Source organism: Myotis brandtii, unplaced genomic scaffold (genome assembly GCF_000412655.1).
Source record: "Myotis brandtii unplaced genomic scaffold, ASM41265v1 scaffold165, whole genome shotgun sequence".
Taxonomy (NCBI): Eukaryota; Metazoa; Chordata; class Mammalia; order Chiroptera; family Vespertilionidae; genus Myotis; species Myotis brandtii.
In genome coordinates, this window is record NW_005356042.1 from 4,860,968 (window position 1) to 4,882,247 (window position 21,280).

General features: G+C 40.0%; 1 protein-coding gene across 9 annotated transcripts in view; it reads right to left on the bottom strand.

The window, feature by feature from the left end:
• Positions 1 to 21,280, bottom strand: part of BANP (BTG3 associated nuclear protein) — a 153,083-nt gene that overhangs the window by 106,325 nt on the left and 25,478 nt on the right. For 6 of the 9 annotated variants that reach the window (XM_014536667.1, XM_014536663.1, XM_014536662.1 and 3 more), the window contains 3 exons: positions 12,333 to 12,427; positions 7,854 to 7,992; positions 1,672 to 1,763 (listed from right to left, as the gene is read on the bottom strand). In XM_014536667.1, the coding sequence (XP_014392153.1) occupies positions 1,672 to 1,763; positions 7,854 to 7,923 (162 nt within the window). In that variant the 5' untranslated portion in view covers positions 7,924 to 7,992; positions 12,333 to 12,427. Of the gene's footprint in view, positions 1 to 1,671; positions 1,764 to 7,853; positions 7,993 to 12,332; positions 12,428 to 21,280 lie in introns of those variants that run through there. The other 3 variants (XM_014536666.1, XM_014536664.1, XM_014536665.1) reach the window with 2 other exon arrangements.

Genomic DNA, 21,280 nt, shown 5'->3' on the forward strand with positions numbered 1-21,280 from the left:
CTTCAGTGCATGGCTGCCGGCCGCCATCTTGGCTGACAGTTAATTTGCATAAGGATATGTTGATTAGCCAATGGGAAGGGTAGCGGTCGTACACTAATTACCATGTTTCTCTTTTATTAGTGTAGATAAAACAATTATCAAACAAATTCATGATACAAAGAGCAGAGAACAGTATTCTTAATGTCTTTTTATATACAAGTGATATTTAATGTCTTTTTATATACAAGTGATATATACACATTCAAATCTATTCATTGGAGAGAAGAGTTCTTGGCAATTTGTTGAGCAAACTTTTCTAAATAGTACACAAATGTGGCAGTATTCAAACCATAGCCCGAAGTTTAACTTATTGACAGTAGAACTAGGACTGAGGCCAGCCCACTTTCATCTTTTACTTTATAAATTCCTGTACTATTTATGTTTATAATGAGTATCTCCAGTGGTAAAATTATAACTGCATTTTATTTTAAAATATAATTTGGTGTTACTAATGCAGACACCTTCTAACCACTAGTCAGAAACAGAAATTTAACTGTGAATATATATTTTTTAAGTATACTTTTATTGATTTCAGAGAGAAAGGAAGAGGGAGAAGAGATAGAAACATCAATGATGAGAGAGAATCATCAATCGGCTGCGTCCTGCATGCCCCCCACCAAGGATCGAGCCTGAAATCCAGGTATGTGCCCCGCATGGGAATCGAATCATGACCTCCTGGTTCATAGGTTGATGCTCAACCACTGAGCTATGGCGGCCAGGCTAAATATACTTTTAAATCACCTACATGTTTAAGCTTACACTACTTACCCTTTTTAACAAAACTGTTAAGTTTTGGGGGATATGAATGTCTCTAAATAGAGGGATTACATGAAAAGCCACTATGGTTTACATTTGCATTGCTGGAACTTCTCACATGTGCTGATATTTATCTCCATGACTCTGTAAACACTAAACCAAAAAAGTAAATCCAAAGATCCAAAATCACTGACTGATTGACTCAGTGGTTTCCAAGACCACCTCTAGTAAACTGAAATTTAGGTGACTTACATGGTAGGTACAGAAGTACTTCGGCACTAGTGGGAAATATTAGCCACACAAATTGTTCTCTTTCCTTCTGTCCACAACAGGTCTGTGGTTGTAGAGGAAGATGCCTCATGTGGCAGCATCTCAATCTAAACAATGTTGATTCTTTAAGGAGATTGAATGGTGACTCCAAAAACAATACATCTATATCCTAACCCCAAAAATGTATAAATGTGATCTTATTTGGAAAAGGGTCTCTGTAAATGTAATTAAGTCAAGGATCTTGATGTGAGATCTTCCTGGATTAGGGTGACACCTAAATTCAATAATAATTTCCTTATAAGAGAAGAGAAAGTGAAACAGACAGCAACACATAGGGAAGAGGCAGTGTGAGAATGGAGGCAGAGATTGGAGTGATGCTGCCACAAGCCAAGGAACATCTGGAGCCACCAGAAGCCAGAAGAGGCAGGAAAGATCCTCCCCTAGAGTCTCTGGAGGAAGCACAGCCCTGCCCACACATTGGGTTCAGACTTCTGGTCTCCAAAGCTGTGAGAGGATAAATTCCTGTTGTTTTTGGCTCTGCAGTTTTTGACAATTTGTTATGGCAGTGCTAGGAAACTAAATAATAAAATATATTTATATTTTTACCTTTATAGAGGGGTCCTGGCAATTGATCTCTAATCGTTGGCGTTTCAAAGCTGGTTCATCTTCGTCTGTCACTACATGATTCTCCAGTACAACTGAAAACCAAAGCAGAAACAAAAGACTTAAACTTTAATATGAAAAGTTTTACAGACTGTTTTAATATTAAAATAGTAAACCATCTGACACCTTAAAGTTAAAATGAGAAATGGTACAACCTGTTTCATATTTTACCTTTTCATAGTTCTAAGTTAAAATTCTCAGAGAGAAAATAGGATCTCTCCTTAATCTCAAGAAAAACTGAGATACTGGATAAATAATTTCCCTAACTCCAAAACTACAAGATTCTCATTCAGTGTTCTATTCAGCTACCCTGTTTGAATTTCGGCATAACAAAACCAAATCAATAATAGTGATATTTTCCCAATTTTAAAGTCGTGTCTGTTGGCTACCTCATTTCAAATTTAAAAACTATCTGGGCTATTGCATCTCCTTAGGTGTTGATCATCAAAACAGTCCCTAACTTAACATACTAAGTTACATGGAAAGCTACTCCACAGTGCTGCTGAAATCAATGCCTCCCCATCACAATGCTCAGCTGATATTCATGGCTTCCCCACAAATAAGCAACTCAGTTCACATTCAAGGCCTGCCACAATACGGTCAGGTCCCAACCACCTTCCTTTCATTGGAAATTAGCTACAAAAACAATATTAAAGATAGCCAAAGAATCAAAGACCACAACTATCCATAAATCACATCATTTCTGCAAACCATGTTTCTCTGTTCCTGATAGTTTGCTCTAGACCTAGTCAATCACTAAACATTTACATATTAGCAATTATAGATAGAATATCATAGTCATTTTTTATTGAACATGATACCATGAGTACTTTTCCATTTTGCTACAGTATTTTTTTCCTTCTCCTCTCCTTGCCTTAATTACCAATGATAATTGCCTGATATATTTCTCCTCACCTCTTTCTACAAGTTCACACATGGAGATAAACATATTACATATATACCAGAGGGCCAAGGCCATCTTATATCAGATCTGTCCGCATCTTTCATCTTCACTTAACAATGTAATGTGGACAGCCCTCCAGTTAATGGCTTTAACTCACTTTTTAACAGTAATATAAGTTTGTGAATCTATTCTACAGAAATGCATACCAGTATATGAGAATATACATTACATATATTTTATATATATATAACAGAGCATGTATATTATAATATTGTGTATATATACATGTGTACACAGAATTGCACTTATTGTAGCACTTGTGCGAGTATCCACCCATGGAGAATAAACTATGGAGCCTGACCACTTTGCACCTTTCAAATGCACCCCATGCTACAATCAAGCAGGATAAACTCGCTGTGGACAGAAGATGCCTGCCTCACCTGGACAATGATGTCTGACAGTCCCAGCTCTTCCCCCTCCAATCTTCCCTGTGCTCAACCACCTCCACTCAAGGAAATCTATCCCTCTTCCACCAGGCCCACACGGGTGCTGGAAATAGTACCCGCTCATGCTGTGGCACAGCAACCACCACCAAAGGAAGAAACCCCCAGCCCCTCACAAAAGGCTGTCCACAGATGTGGACACAGCGCATCTGGCTGGCATTAGATGTCTCATCTGCTCAGGGAGGGTCAGGGCAAGCACAAGGGAAGCTAAGTGCACAGGTCACTATGGCCCAGGCCCCATCTCAATCAAAGCACCGCCACTTCAACAGGCTGTATATCTTGATATTCCAAATAAGATCTCAATTTTTTTTAAAGTGTCAATGCCTTTAAACTTATACATACTCGATAATTCATCTCAAAACTCTTAAGTATAAAGATACTGCATAGACCCATAACTCAAACACAAACCTTTCATAGTTCCTAGGCAGGAGTAGTAAAGTGATCTCCCAGAGGTGATTACCCAAAGCTCCTCTGCAGGAACCAGCCAAGGACTGACAATAACAAAAGGCATCTTGCCTACCTAAGATCATTGCACAGTGGATCCTGTGTGGCAGGAAATGCCTTGACTACCTCCACAAAAATAAAAATGAATGTTTATTCAATTAAGTAAAAAGGGGGAAAATCCACGTCTAAAAGTGTTTGTGGTTACCAAAACACAGGTTCCCAAAACTTTTGTCCCCTCTATAGAAAACTGGTAATTATACCAGGACTAGGAAGACAGAGAGAAACCTTGGCAATCATTTTGATCCTTTTAATTTGCTGAATAGAAAACAAGTTCAGAGAGGTTAGGTGACTTGTCCAGAGCCACACAGCTGGTTCCTGTCACCACAGAAAAGACGACTCCATGCCCCTTGGCAGCGTGAAGCACCTCAGGCTGGAAGCAAAGAGCAATGAAGCAGATGCGTAAAAGGAGATGTGTCCGTGGCAGACAGCACAGGCACCGGCACCAGAATTTACCAATAACTTCCGATTGGCTGCAGGACTACAGTTTCTTTTCTTCTTTGTCCTTTGTTGCATTGCTTATTATAATTTTGTGTGCATTGCTTTTAGATTTATATCAAAGAACTCAATACTCTTTTTTATTTGTTAATCCTCACTGAGGATATTTTTTCCATTGACTTTTAGAAAGAGTGGAAGGGAGGCGGAGAAACAGAAAGAAACATCAATGTGAGAGATACACGGCCCCGACCCAGGGCTGGGGATGGAGCCTATAATCAAGGTACATATCCTTGAGCAGAATCGAGCCCAAGACCCTTCAGTCCAAAGGCCAATGCTCTATGGAAATTGTAAAGATACTGAGCAAAACCAGCCAGAGCTTAATACTCATTTTAAAGCCATCACAATCACCTGGAATGATAGGTCTGAAGAAAGTTACATGCAGACAAGTGAAGTAAGTGCAGCTGTATGGTGAGTACATGCAAAACCAAAACCTAAACATTTATTTTTAAATGGAAATTAGGACATACATGCCAACATTTTAAAAGCAGTTCTATTACTAGGATTATGGGAAATTTTTGTTTCTTCTACTTGCTTAACTACTTTTAAATTTCACAAAGGTCATATTTTAGAGATGAGGAAAAAATAATCTCAATCTTAAACCCATTCTGACTCCAAACATGTGTAATGCACCATGGTATTTGCTGGGTGTGTGCAAGTTCTTTTGAGTCAGAAATTGCAGGCTTTCTGCCCATAAAGGCCTCAGAGAGCCTTGCATACAGGTTCTCATTAAACAGTCAATAAACTATAATTCCCAGTTATTTAAGGAACAGAGATGGAACAAAACAAGATTAGAAATGACTTCTCTATGCCTTCCTGGACTATAATCTACAGAGAGGGGATTTATGTAGGAAGTCAGCTATCAGAATTTGAATAGTTCTAAAAGTGCTTAAATTTTATGTGACTGGAACATTTCTCTTTTATAACATTGCAGTGTGTGCTTTCTAAAGAAACTGTTGTTCACCTACCAAAATATAAACACGGATATTTTTTGAATTGCTATATACAGTGATAGCGATGCTTCTTTTTAAGTTCAAAGGTTTCTAAGGTGTGGTGGTAATGAGGTCAGGGCTATAAGTACTAGCTCTAAACAAATTGGTTAGTTTTTACAGAGAAAATTGTAGTTGAATAGCTGCACTCATATGCCCAACTTTGTTCAATGATCTGATGAAGCTCTTGATTTTGCCAGTTAATAGGTGATAGTGCTTCTTACTAAAAAAATCAGAAGCAGCTTTTGGCTCTCTGAGCAGCACCATGGTAGTTGGCAATAATTAAACAAAAGGCGTCAGGGGCAAACACAGGGGAAGCCAGGTGCACAGGTCACTATGCGGCTAAAAGGGAGCCAAGAAAATGGGTGAACTCTTTTCTAAGAAAGATCAGTGTCATGTGAAAGCACCAGCTGTGTTCAATATAAGAAATGTCACGCCCTAACCGGTTTGGCTCAGTGGACAGAGCGTCGGCCTGCGGACTCAAGGGTCCCAGGTTCGATTCTGGTCAAGGGCACGTACCTTAGTTGCGGGCACATACCCAGTGGGGAGTGTGCAGGAGGCAGCTGGTCGATGTTTCTCTCTCATTGATGTTTCTGACTCTCTATCCCTCTCCCTTCCTCTCTGTAAAAAATCAATAAAATAAATTAAAAAAAAAAAAAAAAGAAATGTCACAAAAACTAGTCAAGGAACCAAAATCACATCTGATGGTCTCAAGGGTCGTGGTTTTGAAGTGAGCCAAACTGATCTGCAGAATGATGACATTGCAGTTAGAAAATTCAAGCTAATTACTAAATGTGCAGGACAAAACCACTGATTTCCACAGCATGGATCTTACCCGTGACAAAATGAAAGAGCATGACTGAAGCTCATGTTGATGTCATAATACCAATGGTTATTTGCTTCATCTATTCTATGTTGGTTTTACTAAAAAAATCACAACAATCAGATTCGGAAGACCTCCTGTGCTCAGCATCAACAGGTCCACCAAATCCAGAAGATGATGATGGAAATCATGACCTGAGAAGTACAAATGACGTCATAGAAGTGATCAATAAGTTTATTCCAGACGGCATGGGAAAAGATAGAGGAAAGGTTTGCCAACCTATTTATCCACTCCATGATGTCTTTGTTAGAAAAGTAAAAATGCTGAAGCCCAAGTTTGAACTGGGAAAACTCATGGAGCTTCGTGGTGAAGGTCACAGCTCCGATAAAACTACTAGAGATAAGTCAGGTGCTAAATTTGAACAAGCTGATGGATAGGAGCCCCAAATCTAAGAATCTGTTTAAAATTTAGACTTTCAATGGTGACAAATAAAACAGAATCCTATCTGTGAAAAAAAAAAAAAAACAGAAGCAAAATAAGGGGGAAACTGACCAAAAAATAGTATTCCTGAAATGAAACACTTCATTTCCTTATGACCGCTCATTTAATTCCAAAATTATTTATATTACTCTCCCCTTCTGTATCGTAACTAATTTCCAAATGAAATGTTTCCCAATTAACACATCAAATAGATCATACAGGATAGACATCATGCTTTCTTATGAAATTTCTGAAAATTCTCTTTTATATTGGAAAAACAATTCAGTCTTTCAATTTCACTATTCTAAAAGGGAAAAACAGGCAACAGACATTCAGTGACTTAATTATGTGCACTTGTAACTATATATAAAACACTTAAAACTTTAAGGCAAAAAAAAAAAGAGGAAACCTACTGAGAAATCCTTTTACAAGTAAAAGTGTAGACAAAGCTTTTTCATAACTGAAGTTCTTGAAATTTAGGGTTTCCTTTATGAGGGGCCTTCTTAAAACAAATATTTAGTTAAGGTTTCAAAGTAGATGTATGCTTTTAACATCAATAAGAAAAATTACCAGCCTTAGCCAAAGTGTAGGAAAATAGTTGTTCTCACTCAGCAGATGGAAGAGTAACACAGTAAAACATTTCTGGGAAATCTGTCAGTGTCTTATCAAAATTGTAAACATACAAAGCAATTCTGCTTGGAATTTACCATAAAAAAAGATTTTCCAAGATATACTTACAGGGATCTTTATTGCAGGGGTTTATATGAAATAGAAACAGTGCAAAAAATATAAATGCCACCCACAAGAGGAAAGTTCAATAAATGAGGGGACACCTATAAATGGAATACCATGTAGTTGTCACATAAATGCAGTCAATTGGGACATATCAACATGGTAACATTTCCAGGACCATTACAATAGTAAATTTTAAAAGGAGGAAATTATAAGGAACTAAGCTGTCACAGAGGCCCCTACAGGTGGGGGAAGGAAGAGGGAAGCAGAGACTGTAAGTGCCTGTGCACATCAGAAGAGGGAAGAGCGGACAATGTGCTAAGGCTACCCATTTGAGAATGGACCTTTCACACAGTGCATGCATCACTTTTTCTCTTTCTTTAAAAGACTAAAGGATACTTCTGGAAGCACTTTTGGATTTTTATTTTTATTTTAAATATGGTCTTTTTTATTTGAGAGAGAGAGGAAGGGAGATAGATACAAACATCAATGGGAAAGAATCAACATTGATTATCTGCCTCCTGCACGCTACCCCGAGTGGGGACTGACCCCATACATGGGGCATGTGCCCTGACCAGGAATCAAACCGGTGACCTCTTGGTGCATGGGTAGGTGCTCAACCACTGAGCCACACCAGCTGGGCGCACTTTTGGATCTTTAAAAAATAGAGAGAACAAAGTCCATCTGCTCTCACATACCTGGGTGATGGTGACTCAGGTCTTCTACTGCAATCTGCACCACGTCCGCCAGATCCTGTTCTGACATCATCCAGAAGGAGAGAAGAGGGGCCAGTCAACAAGCAAGAATCAAACTCACACAGGGCTAGGATTCTGTCACCTACAAAACAAACACAAGAGCAGAGAGGGAGATTAATGATTGTGACCTGTGAAATGAAAATTGCTGACCATATCTATTCAAGAGCACATCAGGCCCTGGCAAGGTGGGTCAGTTGGTTGGAGCGTCATCCTGTGCACCAAAAGGTTGTGGGTTCGATTCCCAGTTAGGGCACATACCTAGGTTGTGGATTCTATCCCTGGAACATGTCAATGTTTTGCTCTCACAGGGATGTTTCTTTCACTTTCTCTTTCTTTCTCTCTCTCTCTCTCCCAACCCCCTTCCTTTTTCTCTCTCTAAAATCAATAAACATATCCTCAGGTGAGAATAATAAAAACAAAAATAAAGAGAGAATATCAGATGTCCACAAATTTTGTTTTTAATATAGGGTTCTTCTTACCCCAAACCACCAAAAGGTTAGCATTTTTGGAGAATTGAGAAACAGCCCAAAAAAATGCTCATTGCTTCTGTCTAGCCCCTACCTGAGAGCCTCTCACTTTATCAATCCATTACTCACACTATCTCCCAAGTCACCTTCCTAAAATGGCTTAAACACATCATCCCCAAGCCAAAAGTCTCCAACAGTCCCCTACTGCCCACAGAATACATCCTATCTTCCACCTGCTCCCCGTGGGGTCTCAGCTCACACGCCCCAGAAAACCATCGCACTGTTGTTTCCACCAGTAATAAAACTCTCACCTCCCAAAGTTTACCTAATGGACCTTTCAGCCAAGGCCATCCCCATACCCCATTTCTCCTACTCAAATCCACCCTCTCTCTGAACGCCTCTGTTTTGCTTCCCCTTGGCTTCCAGCACAGACCTGAACTGCAACACAGCCCACTGCTATGCCCAAGAGCACTGCCATCCTATTCACAGGGCATCTTCTGGGGCAGGGCAACCTCTGGTGTGAGTTGTCATCCCTGAGCCTAGCATTGTGTCTGGAATAGAGTCAGTTATTTTCTCCCTGATCCTGAAACACTTTGATTAGGCCTAGAGAGAACTTATTTTCCAAAACAAAAATGAGGCCATATCATTGTAAATATGATCTCTCGATCAGAGATCCAAATATAGTACTTGAAAAAGAGAAGGTCCTGAAGAACTCAGTAATCAATGTCACTGTAATATTTTTTATCTTATTATACTTTATACTAGAGGCCCAGTGCATGAAATTCGTGCACTGGGAGGTGGGGGGGGGGGTGTGTGTTGGTGGTGGTGTCCCTCAGCCCAGCCTGCACCCTCTCCAATCTGGGACCCCTCGGGGGATGTGGGGATGTCGGTTTAGGAGTTGGGAGCCTGCCTGCCTGATTGCCCCTAACCGTTTCTGCCTGCCAGCCTGATCACCCCCTAACCACTTCCCTGCCAGCCTGATTGACGCCTAACTGCTCCCCTGCTGGCCCGGTCGCCCCCAACTGCCTGCCTGGTCGCCCCTAACTGCCCTCCCCTGCTGGCCCGGTCACCCCTAATTGCTCTCCCCTACCGGCCTGGTCGCCCCTAACTGCCCTCCCCTGCCCACCATCTTGTGACCACATGGGGTGGCCATCTTGTGAGGGTGTTACAGTCAATTTGCATATTACCTCTTTATTATATTGGATTATGTATTTACAAGTAATTATTTACAAAAGAAATTATTTTCCCACCTAGACTATATGTTCCCTGAGGGCCGTAACCATACACTCAACTCTACAGCACAGCTCCTTTCATCAGTAAGTACTTACCATCCCTACATGGCTCCTGTGGAGCCGCAGAGAGATAACTTACAATTTTCAGATCATCTAGTTTCAAGTTGGAATCTCCTGACAGCAACTTTTAATGGTAAGCTCCAACGAGCATTAAATTAATTTGCAGGTTTCACATGTGTTCTTAAATCCTATAAATAACATGATTCCTCTTCTCTTTTGTCCAGACTTAAATTCTACAGCTTAAATGGTAGCTCCAGAATTTCATAGGGAAGACAATTTGTAGGAGGAACAAATCTCCTCTCTTAAGTCTTCCTTTGTAAACATCTAATCAAATGTATGATCACTTCATACAAGACTGAATGAGGTGAGAAAACATCAACTGTCCTTAACAAAAAAGAGATTGATAACCACCAATCTGGATGAGAAACAAAAGATCTCAGAGCAACTTTGACTGAGTCCATTACTAAAACATTTTTAGTCTCCTCAAATCCCCACATAAAAACACATGGAGCATCTAGGATAACAAAACCAGGCCAATGTCTATAGTAGAACTGAGTGATGATTTCTTCCTAACAAACCCCAAAATGCAAGCAAGTGGGGACACACCACTGACAGCGACAAGATCATCATGGTAGAAGCAGGGAGCAGAGAAGTAATGCGTCAGTTTGAGAACAGCAGCTGAAACCAGGAAGTGAGCACAGTCCCAGAGCAGACAAATGCAAGAGGTCTGCAATAAAGTCCAGAGGCCTAGAACATTCTGGGGTCCAGGAACTCTTAAAAATAATCATCCTTGCCCTAACCGGTTTGGCTCAGTGGATAGAGCGTCGGCCTGTGGACTGAAGGGTCCCAGGTTCAATTCCGGTCAAGGGCATGTACCTTGGTTGCGGGCACATCCCCAGTAGAAGGTGTGCAGGAGGCAGCTGATCAATGTTTCTCTCTCATCGATGTTTCTAACTCTCTAACCCTCTCCCTTCCTCTCTGTAAAAAATCAATAAAATATATTTTTTTTAAAAATCATCATCATCCAAAGCTCCCTTTAAGCCAAACACACTGAAACAAAATGACTGAAAACAGAATACAAAATATACAGGACAGGGAAAACAATGACAGAGACAAATCAAAGTCTAATTAAAGGTGGGAGAGAAAAACAGAGCCAGGAGATTTCAGAAAATGAACTGCTACATTTTTTTAAGACTTCCTAAAAAACATGTAAAATAAGAGCTCTAGAACACTGAATTTAGAAAAACTATTCTAAATCAAGCCTCCCTTCTAAATAGTCAGGAAAATTAATTCCACATCAAAATAAACAAAAAAAAAATTGAGGTCCAATTGATGAAAAGATAATATATATTAAAAGAGAATAAGAAGCAAAATAGCCTGGGCTGTGTGGCTCAGAGGTTGAGCGTTGACCTATGAACCAGGAGGTCACAGTTCAATTTCTGGTCAGGGCACATGCCCGGGTTGTGGGCTCGATCCCCAGTGGGTAGCGTGCAGGAGGCAGCCAATCAATGTTATCAATGTTTCTTCTCTCATCATTGATGTTTCTCTCTCTCCCTCTCCCTGCTTCGAAGAAAGAAGAAGAGGAAGAGGAAGAGGAAGAAGAAGAACAACAACAACAACAGCAGCAACATCACTAAAGTCAGTGAAAACTGGCTAAAAAGACATGTTACCAAAATAGATGAAAAATGCTAATCTAATATTTCAAAACAAGTTAAAGTACATGAAGGAAATGATATGGTACTATTAACCATAAACCATCATGAGAAAAGCTCAAAAATGAAGTGAAAAGGTTAGAAACAAAGGCAAAACAGTTTTGGAAGTGAAAATTAGAAGGAATCCAAGAGCAAATAAACAATAAATTATGCCTTCAGAAAAACAAGAGGAGGGATTTTTTTTTAATTAAAAAGAAATGAAAAGTTCAAGAAAAAGTAGCATAGTGACAAAGAAGATCCAGCATATGTGTAACAGGAGATGCTAAGAAAGAAAACCAAAGCAACACTCAGTGTGGTACACTGTACTGGAAGAGTATCGGGAAATAGGAAAAATAGCTCTCCTGCACTTCTGGTGGGAGTATAACCCTGGAGAACAACAAGCAAGATAGCTATCAAAATGCACTGGACACAGCCTTGACCGTGTCATTCCCTATTCAGGAATCCTTCCAGCACATAGATTCATATATCTGTACATAGATCTACATACCAAAAAACAAAACAAAACACAACTAAGGCATTGCTTTTAGCAGCAAAAGAATGGATGCAACCTAAATGTACATCAACAACAACAAAATGTATGGCACAGCCAAACAATGGAATTTCAAACAAATGTAAAAGGAGGCAAATATCTCTAAGAACAACTCCCAAGATGCAGTATTACACGAATATAAATGGGGCAGGATGCGCACAACATACTTAAAAAAAAAAAAATGCTATAAAAATATGTACAGAATTTCTCCGGAACATAAAGGGTAAAAAGAAAACTATTTTTTACTTTTCACCCTTTTATACTATTTGCATTTTTTTATCAAGTGCATTTATCACCTTTTCAAAATTTAAAACAAAACAAAACACCACACACTTTTTGAAGATGTCCAGACAACTAAATATTTAGGCATAACACAACTAAATATTTAGGCATAAACTGTGGGGGACATTCTCAATTCCAACCTCAGTTATATCCAGTAATATTCTCTGAACCTGGTGCCTGTGCTGAACACTGGGAGTTTCTTCCACCTTCATCCTCAGCAACTGCTCCAGAGCACCTGTCAGGATAAGGAAATAAGGTGTCGTGCTAAATGTGTGTCCTCTGAAGATGACCTCTAAGTTACGTGGTGGTTAACTGGTGGTGAGTTTAAAGATCAAAGCTACTCATGCCATAATCTCAGTCTTCTTTTTTCCAAATTAAAAACCAAAGCAAAAATTATTAAAGGGATACACTGAACTCTATAATGAAGGTGGTAGTCCTCGGCTAGATACCACCCAACTGATCTTTGACTTGATAAATTTAAAACATTTTAGAGTCACAGTCTGCTTTAGAATTTAATTAAAAACAAACAAACAAAAAACCATGGACCCTTTCCCTGGATATTTGCACAGACAAAACTCTACCAAGTTTCACAGGCTTCACCAATACCAATGTAAGAGCCCTAATTTATAGGGCCATGTGGGCACCAAAGGAAAGCTCCCACCTCTCCTACAGCACACTGTGGCTACCTGGCCAAGTTTAAGCCTATGGAACATGAGCTCAGACACGGTGCATGGCAGCGCCAGCACCTCATCAAAAGAAAGCTGGCAGTGACCATAGCTCTCCTGCTGCTGTTAGACTCTAGGGATGAGGATGGACAGGAGCTAGAACGTTGGAGCAAAGAACAAGAAGGAAATAGCCTGGGTCCTCACATCTATGGAGCTGCCACGCCTCCTGGACTGCCTGTCTCAGACTTTCTCATAAGGAAAAAAAAACAACCACCTGCTTTAAAACAATGTATATTTTGCAGTCTGTCACATGCAGCCAAGCTTAATCTAAGTGATACACCTGAAGCCCATTCATGATGGCCCTGGATCCATAGCTTCCAGGTTAAATACCTATCTCTCATAAAGGTCTAGTGCAGCAGTTCTCAACCTGTGGGTCGTGACCCCTTTGGCGGTCGAACGACCCTTTCACAGGGGTCGCCTAAGACCATCCTGCATATCAGATATTTATATTACGATTCATAACAGTAGCAAAATTACAGTTATGAAGTAGCAACGAAAATAATTTTATGGTTGGGGGTCACAACATGAGGAACTGTTTTAAAGGGCCAGAAGGTTGAGAACCACTGGTCTAGTGGAAAGTTTTCAGGGGCCTTTTTCAAGCCTTTTCTTGATTTCTGAAAGCTCTGCAAGTGGCTCAAGAAAATACTCCAAACTCACCATAAAATCCTGAATCTTAACCTCTTCCAAATGAGGACACCATACGTTATCCAAGTTGTTTACTCAAAATGATTCTCTGGCCAGGATAAAGAGTCATTTAAAATTCTGCTAACAGTGAAGGCTTGAATAGAAAAGTAGGGCAACAAGCCCAAGAAAACTGGAACAGAGCAATACATGCCGTTGCCATTTTGGCAAATTAAATTTGCCATTTCTCAGAAGTCCTGGAGACAGTCCAGTCTTAATATAATAAAACAACTGGACTGAGATTAATGTTCAATAATGTCTTTAATGGCAATGACTAGTTAGAACCCTGCTTTAAACTAACGTATTTTGGACTCTGTCACATGAGCCACCCTGAAGCCCATTCATGATCCAAGGCTTCCAGGTTAAATAAATGTCTCTCAGAGAAGGCTAGTGGAAAGTTTTCAAGGGCCCAATTCAAGCTTTTTCCTGGTTTCTAAAAGTTCTACAAGTGGCTTAAGAAAATACTCCAAACTCACCATAAAATCCTGAATCCTAACCTCTCAAGTGGCTGAAGAGAGCCTCTTCTAGGGTGCACATGAAAAAAGAGCCCACCAACCGAATCAACAACCTAAGTGCTCAATCTTAGGGGAGTGGTAAATGAAAGTACACCCTATTATAAAATACTGCAGACACTAATGTGAGTGAGAGTGGTTTGATTGCATGAACCATAATGGAAAGGTCTCCAGAATATACTACTAACAGAAAGGAACGTAAAAGGAAAATTGCAAAACAGTATATGATCCCTATTCTGTTTTCTAAAAATGCATGTATGTGTAGTCACATGTCCATGTGTGTCTGAAATGATACATACTGAAGGTTACCCATGAGGGAAGGAATATAGACAATATGAGCTGACTTTCATTCTTGATCCTTCAGGATTGTTGAATTTTCTATAAGCCCATATTCATTTATCACCTGTGAAATTGTTTTTCTAAAACAAAGTAACAAGTATATAACCTACAACTTGTGTGCATCCATCACACACAGCCATGACCACTAGTGCTGATGTGTCCGAGGCTGCAGACACAAAGCAGCCCTTCCCTGAACACTTCATTCTCCTGGACCACTGTGTCATACTTCCTCCTCTCCCTTCCAAACCCCAGCTCCTCCTTCCTCAGTGCTTTCTCTTCCCCATCAGTTCCTTTGAACTTAGCCACCCCACCGGTGGCTGCTTATGGGCACCACCTGGCCTTGCTCCTATCCAAAGATACTGGTATGCCCTCCCCTCTTTACCGCCAGGGGCTCCCGCACTTCAGCAGTTCTCTCCGAGTCCCTTACCATCTGCCTCCCAGGTCATTCCCAATACACACTGCACTGCTACTTCCCCACCTCCCCTTCAGAGCAGAATTCCCAAGAGTTGCCTGTACACGTGTCTCCATTTCCTCCCTTCACATTCTCTCTAGAGCCAGTCAATCAGGCTCTGGCTTTTCCACTGACCAAACTGCCCCTATCCAGCCTGCCCTGCCCACCACAAGCACCTGCCCAGGGCTCACTCCCACCTCCTCCACAGCCAGCCTCCCTCCCTCGCCTTCTTGGCCTGGCTCCTCTCCTGGCCTTGTCCTGCAGAGGTTCTCTGAAGGTGTGCATGATCTCCCTGATGTGGGAGGACCAGGGCCAGGTGCTGGACCTCTTCTCAATCATTCTGAAATACCATCTATGTGCTGATGGCTCAGATTCACCCTTCAACTCAGACCTCAGACATAAACTACAGATAGTCTGCTGGACAGTTCCTCTGGGTATCTAGTCCCAACTGCAAGGTACCAAACTGAACCCGATACCCCACAACCAACTGCTCCTCCCAGACTTTCCATCTCAATTTATGGTAACACCAGTTGCTTAGACCAAAAACCTTCAGTCCTTGGTTTTTTCTCTCTCTCTCATGTCCCATCTGTGGGCAAATTCTCTCAATAAGCATGGGCTCATCTGGAGTCGTGCACTAGCCTTCACAAGGGCCTTCCTGCTCTGCCTTTACACCATTAATTATTCCCAATGCCTGGTTAAAAGGCTTTTAGGATCACATCAAACACATGTCAGACTGTCCCTCATTTGTTTAGAGCCCTCTGAAGGCATTCTGCTTACTCAGGATGGCTTTCCCAGAACCCTGAAGCCACCAGCCAGCACCTCACAATGCCCCTCAGGTTCTCCTTGCTGCTCCTCACTCACCCCCATCCAAAGAGGCCTCTCGAGTGCAGGTACACCCAGCTCGGGGCCCTTACATGGACACCCGCCTACCCCTCCACCACCTACTGCCAATTCCATAATTGAATTACGCCCATTCAATTACACCCACCACCAGCACCCACCTCCCTGTTCCCTTCCTGCTTCTTCGAAAAGCACTTACTGTCCAACTTACTACATGTGCTAAATGTTCATTTCGTTTAAATCTGTCTTCCCTACTAGAAGATCAGCTCCATCAGGGCAAGAATTTTCATTTTGCTTCCTGTCTAGCACAGGGTTGGCACATGCTGGCCCTCAATGAACACACATGTGATGAATCTAGTGGAAGACCCATTATAGAGTTACACAGCAATGCAGAACTATGAAGGTCAGCATTTCTACTTAAAAACCATGGATTAGGTCTTCAAAGTTCTTTCAATTTATGTTTTGATTTCAATAGGAATGTACCATAATTAAGTCACGAAGCTATTTAGTTTATGACTGTGAACTTCATGTGAATTACACTTTCCGCTAACAGTGAAAATACAACAAGCTGCTTGTCAGCCATCAGCAAAAGACATTGCAGCTATTCATCAGCTAAAATACAGAACTGCAAATTTATTTTTAATTTTTAAATAAACTTTAAATTTGGACACCCATACAATAAACTCACAAGGTCATTAAAACAGGAAAAAAAGAAAGGCTCCTGTGATTGAGCAATAAACTTAGCTTCAGCAGTAAAGGTTAAAAAAGAAAACACTATAAACTATCAGCTCTCATTATGTGAAAATGGCAGCAAGAAAAAAATAACCAAACAAAGCCTCGCTGTATGGACACAGGGATATTCTCAGTTACTGTGAAAATGACATCACTTGGATCATCTCATTAGGGATGTCACAACATATGGGACAATTTTCCCATTAGTTTTTTAGGGCAGTCTTCATAGAGCAGTTTCTTATACCAACCCTGCTGAGTCTGACTTAGATCAGATGATTTCCACAGGAGGTAGAACAATGCAGCCAGGTGTATAACCTCCCAGGGCAGTGACCTGCTCTACTAGACTTATTTACCCGCTATCAGATACATGCAGAGTGACTAAAGAGACGCAGTCCACAAGTCATGGGTAAAACGCTTGGTATACCCTTTTCATATCTTGGAGGGGCCTTGGAAGTCATCTAGTGCTAACCTAACTTCACTTTATAGATGACAAAAATATAATCTCAATATATTACTCTGAGGGTTAGAACTGTCCATGAACAAGTACAAGAGGGAGATGGGCATAAATACAAGTCTTTGAGTACAATTCTACAGAAAAGACGCTTGGTACAGGAGTGATGAGGAAGGACCATCACCAAGGTCCTATAGCAGACTCCACCTCCCTGGAGCCTTAAAATTAATGAGGCCCCAAAACCTTGTGCTTGTATAGGTATATGGTTGTATTCTTGACATTACATCACCCACCACACCCCACCCAAATGTCAAGTCCACAATGCCATAAAAATCGTAACAGTAATTTCCAATCCCATGTGAGGAAGTAGCTAAGTGGTGCCTAGTTAAAAAGCTAAATCTCCAGGAACAGGGAAACCTCCAAGAAACTAAAGAGCATTCCATCTAGTCAAATCTTTTTTATATAAGTATAGTAATAAAATAATTAATTAAAAGCCAGTATGAAGTAAGCAAAGAAACAATTTTTTATTAAACTGAGATATAGGGGAAAGACTCAGTTTACTTATTTTTCTCCCAAAATCAGTGTGGGGTGGGAGGGGAAATATGCAAAGGATGAAATAGGGAACAAAGAGCAATTTGACTAAATGACTGGTAATAGATAAACTAGGAAATTAGGAAGCAAGAAATACTTCTTCCTATGGTTTCCAATTAGGAAAATTCAGGCCATATTGTTTCTTCTTTAAGACAGTGCATAAGATTAAAATTAGGAAAATTAGTTTAAAATTAGGAAAAGATCAAACTAGCCTGAGAGAGCTAATTTAATGTTTGATTAAATTAGTCACTTTTATTCATGTTTTCCAAAATATGTAAACCTCCTCAAATATAAACCACAAATGCAGAAAAGAGAAGAAAATGGATTTAAGTTGATCTCACAGCACTCACTGTCACAATCCACAGACTCACTGGTCTAACGACCCCCTTTATCATCTTAAAATTAGTAAGGCCCAAAACCTGTGCTTGTATAGGTATATCTATCAATAGTTATCACATTTGAAATTAGAACAGAAAATGTTTGAATATTTCTTTATTCATTTAAAATTATAAAAACCAACACATTACATATTAACATACAAACATTTTTATGAAAATAGACTATACTTTCCAAAACAACAAAAGCGGCAAAATCTAAAGAAGAGGAACACAGTTTGGCATTTTTACAAATCTCTTTAATGTCAGACTTAATGGAAAACAACTGGATTCTCATATCTGCTTCAGCTTTCAATCTGTTGTAATAGATTGTTCTGGTTGATGCATATGAAGAAAACCCAGCCTCACAAAGAGGTGCTGCTGGGAAAGGGAAGAGTATGTATTTTATTTTATTTTTATTTTTTAAGAGTTATAATAACCTTCAGATAATTGTAGATATTCTTCTTTAATACAATACCAAAACTCAACAAGTGTTTTATTTTTCCTAAAGGCTTGCTGCAATGTGAAATCTAAAACCATATCAGTGAACTTTTTGTACACTATTACTTTAAAATCCATTGGTCTGTACTGCCCTTTAAATGGACCTTTATACAAATGTGATTTTGAAACACCATGCACTTGTCATCTGGAAAATACTGATTCACTGAGTTCTGAATGTTGTTTATAATATACTATCAAAAGCATTACATTCATTGATATGAGCACTGATCTCATCAGAAAGTCTTTAAGTATTAGGAAGCTATCAGGCTCATAGCAGCAGATACAAGCTTTCTGAAATTCCAATTTCACTTGAAAGTTCAATTTGTATCACTGGCAATTGTGTTAGTTGCTTTCCTTGAAGTGGCAAGCTGAATTTGTTCATTAAGTAGGAAAATTGTAGTTTGTCAATTATTCTTTTCTAGTGATCCATGAAAAAAAGTGGCTAGTTCAGCTAGCAACTCAAATAATTGCAGGACTTGTCCTTGAGGGAATCCTCTAACTCCAAAATGCAGCACAACTGCTTTCCACATACATCCTGTCTTAAAAAGAGGTGTACTGGGTTGAGATTTACCCTGCTTCATCAAGTACATTCTTAGGTGAATAAAATTTTTTAAAAATTGCATGGCAGTAAAGAATAAAATGGTACAACTGCAGCTTAGGGCCTCAGCCTCAATTGTGCTAAAGCAGCATCAGTTTTACCACCAATGACCCTGCACCATCAGTGCAAACATCAACATGCAAAAAAGGCAATGACCACTTACAATCATTATGAAAACGCTTTGATCTCACAGAACCCCTGGGAAGGTCTCAAGGACACCCTGGGGTTCTGTAGACCACACTTTGACAACCACTGCTTTCAGGTACATTTTTAGAAAGAAAACCTAAGAACCACATATGAATTAATGTGAATTCCAGATTAATCCTACTATAAAATATAAACTATAAATGCATTTAAAAGCAACTTTTACTTGGTTTACCAACTGCCAACGGTAAATATAACTAATATTGCAGAAGCCTGAATATATCTTGCAACAAAAATTTTGATTTTTACATATATAACACCCATATTTTAATTCTTCCCTGACAGCTACTAAATTACTTACATTGTGAAGTATCATCTGTTCTGATCAAATAAAATACTACAACTGCCAAAGATGCAGAAGTCTAATAATGTACAATTGACTGTAGGCTAAAACACCTTAACCTTATTTCATAGTTCCAAGACAAACTTTAATAAGTCTCTATGAACTCTTTTACACAATTAGTATTGTGATCTTACTGCATTCATTCATAGATTATTTAACAAATAATCATTGGGCACATACTGCACATACATACAACTAAACATACGCTACAAGGGAGGAGAATGTAACCCTACCCTTAAGATGCATACTAAGAAGTAACACTTGGGATCTACTGCTTAGCCATAGCTAAAACAGCATTAGGGGAACACAGACTGAGGCAGCTACCCTGGCCTTGGAAGATCAAGGAAGGCTGCCCAGAACTGAGGGAGATCTGAGAGAGTCAGGAGGGGACAGATCAAGAACGAAGGGGTCAGAGGTGCCACCAATGACCCTGCACCATCAGTGCAAACATCAACCAGGTCTACTGGTTGGGAGTCTTAAAAAGTCCATGGCACAGAACAAACTAGCAGAGGTCTGCTCTCAATTAACTAAGGAGACCTGCCAGATGAAGTAAGGTCCTGGGGATGGGGTGGGGTTCAGCCATAAAAGGATTTCAAGGGAAATTTAAATATGGACTGAATCTTTAGTAACACTGAATTATTGTTCATTTATGTGTAGTTTTGTAAAAGAATGTCATTGCTCTCAGGAATCTTTAGTAACACTGAATTATTGTTCATTTTTTTATGTGTAGTTTTGTAAAAGAATGTCATTGCTCTCAGACATGAGTGCTCAAGCATTTAGGGATAAAATAAGGTGATCTCTCCAACTTACTTTCAAATGCAGGAAAAAACCCACACAAATGTTAACCCTTTGTGAATCTAGATCAGCGGTTCTCAACCTGTGGGTCGCGACCCCTGTGGGGGTCGAACGATCCTTTCACAGGGGTTGCCTAAGACCATTGGAAAACACATATATAATTACATATTGTTTTTGTGATTAATCAATGCTTTAATATGTTCAATTTGTAACAATGAAATTGGGGGTCACCACAACATGAGGAACTGTATTAAAGGGTCGTGGCATTAGGAAGGTTGAGGACCACTGATCTAGATGAAGGCTATACACCTGTATATTCATTGTGCTCTTCTAGCAACTTTTCTCTAGATTAAAGTTAGGAGGAAGTAGCACAAAATCACTGATTTAGTAAAACATGCTCACGCTCCATCAAGCAGAGCTTGGAGAGCTTCATGTTGGCAAACACTGTCCCACATCATGGTGGTGCATGTTGTTAACGGGGAGAAACTGGGTGTGGGGTACACAAGAACAAGCTGTACTATCTCTGCTATTATCTGCAAATCTCAAATTATTACAAAATAAAAGATTTCAAAATAAGTCAGTCTTTAGAAAAAAACAAAAACAAAACTCTCCAATCCACTCTGCCTGCCACCAGCCACCATCATCACATCTCTCCTGTGCCAAACTCCTAGAACATGTTCTAGAGCCCAAGCCCATCCACAAACATTGCCTCTTCCCACTCCATTCTGAATCCCCCCCAAAAAATCTGTTTTCCAAACTCGCTGTTGGACTGGACCTTTTCTCCAAGAGACCAGACAAGAGCCCTGTAAACAATTTCTGACTGCTGCTTAGCATCAGCATTTCTTTTTCTTCTTCACTCAGGCCACCCATCCATGTCTTCCTCCCTTTCCTGGGGCCTTGCTCCAGGGTCCACCTGAGACCTCTGTCCTCCTCTGAAAGCTGTCCCTTGCA